Below are 3,703 nucleotides of genomic sequence, written 5' to 3'. Positions count from 1 at the left end.
CTCATATTACACGACTAAAATTCTGTCAAAGCCTTCGTTGTCTCTCTCTCTCTCTCTCTCTCAAAGCCTGGTGAACAGACCTTGGCTGAAATGTCCGGCCTGATTTTTCATCCCAGTCCAGCCCTGCTCCCTCCCCTCTACTTCTCCATGACAACTGTGTTAGCCTCCAAAGGGAATCTTTCATCAAGGCTCTCAGACCTTTGGATGACTGAGGACATGCAATTTAAGGTATGGAAATATGTTTATTCACTCAACTAGCAGTAAGAGGTTATTTTACTAAATGTATGGCAAATGTTGCCATATTGTTGTGAAAGTAAAAAAAACTGCACTTTTTTATCAGTTTGCTTATTCACAGTTCTCAGATATCAACTCCTGCTATGGATGTAGCTTGCCTATCAGTCTCCTCATCAGTGGGCGAATTTGAGGACGGCAATGATCTATCAAAATCCTATTCAAAAATTTCACAGCATACCTCATGGACTTACTTCCACAACTGACACTCTTGCAAAAGGTACACTTTTATTTTGATGAATAGTGGCGGTTAGCATAATTAAAGTGCACTCTAGGTTATTTTGTGGTTTTCAGTGGTATCGTCTGTGTATTTCAGTGGTATCATCTGCAAACTTGATGATGGTGTTGTTGTTGTATAGCCACACAGTCATGCATATACAGCTCCAGGCCTTTTTATTAGAATAGCATGAAAAAGTTGATTTATTTCCATAATTTCATCAATAATGTTAAACTGTCATGGATTGTAGATTCATGGCCCAGTTTCTTAACTATTCCAGTCATTAATTTTTTTCTTTTTATATACGTTGGCCTTCCAGTTAAAAAAAACCATGAATTGGGGAATTCGCAGCATTAGAATATTGTAATAAAATCACATTTTTCTTCATCAAAATTCGGGTCACAATGAAATTTGGCACTTTCTACATAACATGCAATGTTCAATACTTGGTTAGGACTCTCTCGGTCTTAATAACGCCCATGATGCGTTTAACATTGAAGTCAATGGCAAAAACAGTGCATGGGAGTTATGGAAGCCCAGATATCCTTGATGCTTTGCTGTCAGCTGTTCTTGTTTGTTGACCTGGTGCCCCACACTTCCCACTTCAATATACCCGAAGATTTCCATGCCACGTTTTGGCGCTAACTCACCAGTTTAATTCTAAAATCACCAGAAATGAAACCCCATTGAAAATGAATGGGGTTTAATTTCTGTTGGGTTGTCCCTTCCCTCATGAACAATATCCCTTAAACGTATGGATGAAGTTGTTTTCAATCTACCTGCCTGTCTTGATTTCAACCGAACCCCTCATATAACACTTCTGAATTGAAATTTCAACAATGCCAGTTGGCATTCTTAATTTGTTTGATACTTTGTCTCTTTCCTGTTTCACAGAGTTCAATTACAGTGCTGGCCAAAAGTATTGGCACCCCTTCAATTCTGTCAGACAATACTCAATTTCTTCCGGTTCTTCCAGCACGGTATCTGCCCCAAAATACCTTGTTGACAAACCTTTTGCTTCCTTCATGATGTAGAACATGAAAACTGTCAGTGAAGCACTGACGTGAGGGATGCAAGGTTCCTCCAGGAGTCCAGGAACTCATTGACAAACGGGGGGGAAAACTGCGCAAACCTCGTCACGTGTCAAAGGTGCATGAAAGCGCTTTACCGTTGCGTTGAGGAGCACGCTTTAACTTCAAAATGCATCGCACCAACACGCTGAATGCACTAGCGTGCGATAAATACGCTAAAGCATGATGACAGCCTGCACCAGGGTATGTAAACTTGTGATCAAGCTTATTTGGGTAGTTTCTGTTGTCTTCAACAGATTTTAGTCAAAAGACTAAAATCAGTTCTTTTACAATAAATGGTATCCAAACAATACCCAAGTGATCAACAAGGATTTCTGGTATCACTCATATTCTCTGACAAATGGCTACAAAACCAAATATTCTACCGGGGTAGGTATACTTATGGCCACCACTGTAATTCCAATAATATAATAGAGCCTACTTTTGCTGATCCAGCCTGAATACTCTCCAAAAGATCAGTCAGATGGTAAATGTTAAAGCCGACTGCATAGACCTAGTTCTTGATTTATTCACTTCTCAGTGGAGAGATACAGGACCCCTCCCCAACTGAACACTCCCCCAAAAAAAACACACACGTAACAAAAACACACACCAGCCTGATCTTACCAGTATGTTTTTGTGCATTATTTTACAGAGCATTTTGTGAGATAAAGTGATGAACCATTACAGCACATCAGCCACTGCTGCGACAGTGGTGTCGGACTGCCAAGATGTGCATGTCCCCAACACCCTCTTCCTGCTGGCCGCTGTGACGAGTCTGGCTGAGAACCTCCTAGTGGTTCTCGCAGTCATGCGCACCCCTAAGCTGCACACCCCCATGTACCTCTTCATCTGCAATCTGGCTGCCTTCAACACGCTGTCCAGTATGGGCAAGGCCTGGGAGACGGCCATGATGGCCTTCCACGCAGCGGGACACCTCGAGTGGACGTCCGATCTGGTGCAACATCTCGACAACGTCGTGGATACGATAATGTGCGCATCCTTCTTCGGATCTTTCTGCAGTTTCTGGGTGATTGCCGTGGACCGCTACATCACCATATTTCATGCTCTGCGTTACCACGTGATCGTGACAGTTCGACGGACCGTCATGGTGATCGGGATGACCTGGACAGTGTGTGGCATCGCAGGGGCCCTGATGATCCGCTTCGCCAACTACGCCGTTGTCACCGTGATCTTCACCACAGTCATGGTCGCGTCTATGCTCCTCATCCTGCCTCTCTACGCACACATGTTCCTCCTGGCTCGAAAACACGCGGGTCACATCGCCTCGTTGCCGGGTCACGGCAGAACAGGAAGGGCAGCCAGGGCCGCAGGAAGCATGCAGGCGGCATTGACCCTCACAACGCTGTTTGGAGTGTTCATAATGTGTTGGGCACCTCTGTCTTTGCACCTGGCACTACTCAAGTTTTGCCCACAAAACCCGTATTGTCAGTGCTACTTCTCTTGGCATCAGGTACACCTGTTGTTGGCCGTCAGCCATGCCATCATTGACCCCACAATCTACGCCTTTCGCAGCAAAGAACTACGGTGCTCTTTTCAAAGGTTGCTGCGCTTCTCCATTTCATGGGTATCATCATCCAGATGATGCAGACATGAATGGCCAAATAATCTCACTCCTTCACTAGATGATATTGTGGCCATGATAATGAGCGGTTGACAAAACAAATCGAATTGTTTTGTATTTTGTGTGTGTATATGTGTGTACACTTTCTCATGTGAACCCTGGAAAATTGGGACCTTCTTCTGTGTGTGTGTTCGAGCTCCAAGTGGAAAACTAACACACAAAAGATCCACAGCTAGGCCTGGGATATGTGTGCGCGTGGACAGTTTGTGCCTGGCGCGCACGCGTTGCCATACATACTTTATGTTTAATCTGCATGTTAGAAGCCAGGCCGTGAAATAGTGCAATATTGGCACAACTGCAATGTTAAAGTAAAACAATGGTGGAAAATATTAATGAGAGCTCAGTTGGCCGTCTATTCCCTACAATGTAAGCCCTACATGATACCTCCAGTATTGTGTGCAGTGCTCAGATAGCTCTCCTAGTACGTGCACTTGTTTGCACACAGTTGCCTGCTGTGGGACTTGAATAACGTGCACACAG

At 44.3% G+C, this 3,703-nt stretch overlaps 1 protein-coding gene across 1 annotated transcript; it reads left to right on the top strand.

Annotated features, from left to right (window-relative positions):
• Positions 1 to 2,254: 2,254 nt before the first annotated feature.
• Positions 2,255 to 3,184, top strand: mc2r (melanocortin 2 receptor). Its single transcript, XM_063199972.1, has one exon. It carries the CDS (start codon positions 2,255 to 2,257, stop codon positions 3,182 to 3,184), a length of 930 nt encoding a protein of 309 aa, XP_063056042.1.
• Positions 3,185 to 3,703: the final 519 nt, after the last annotated feature.

The sequence above is a fragment of the Engraulis encrasicolus genome, chromosome 5 (genome assembly GCF_034702125.1).
Source record: "Engraulis encrasicolus isolate BLACKSEA-1 chromosome 5, IST_EnEncr_1.0, whole genome shotgun sequence".
In the NCBI taxonomy this organism is placed as follows: Eukaryota; Metazoa; Chordata; class Actinopteri; order Clupeiformes; family Engraulidae; genus Engraulis; species Engraulis encrasicolus.
Note: the sequence above shows the minus strand (reverse complement) of the source record. Positions and strands in the feature narration are given on the sequence as shown.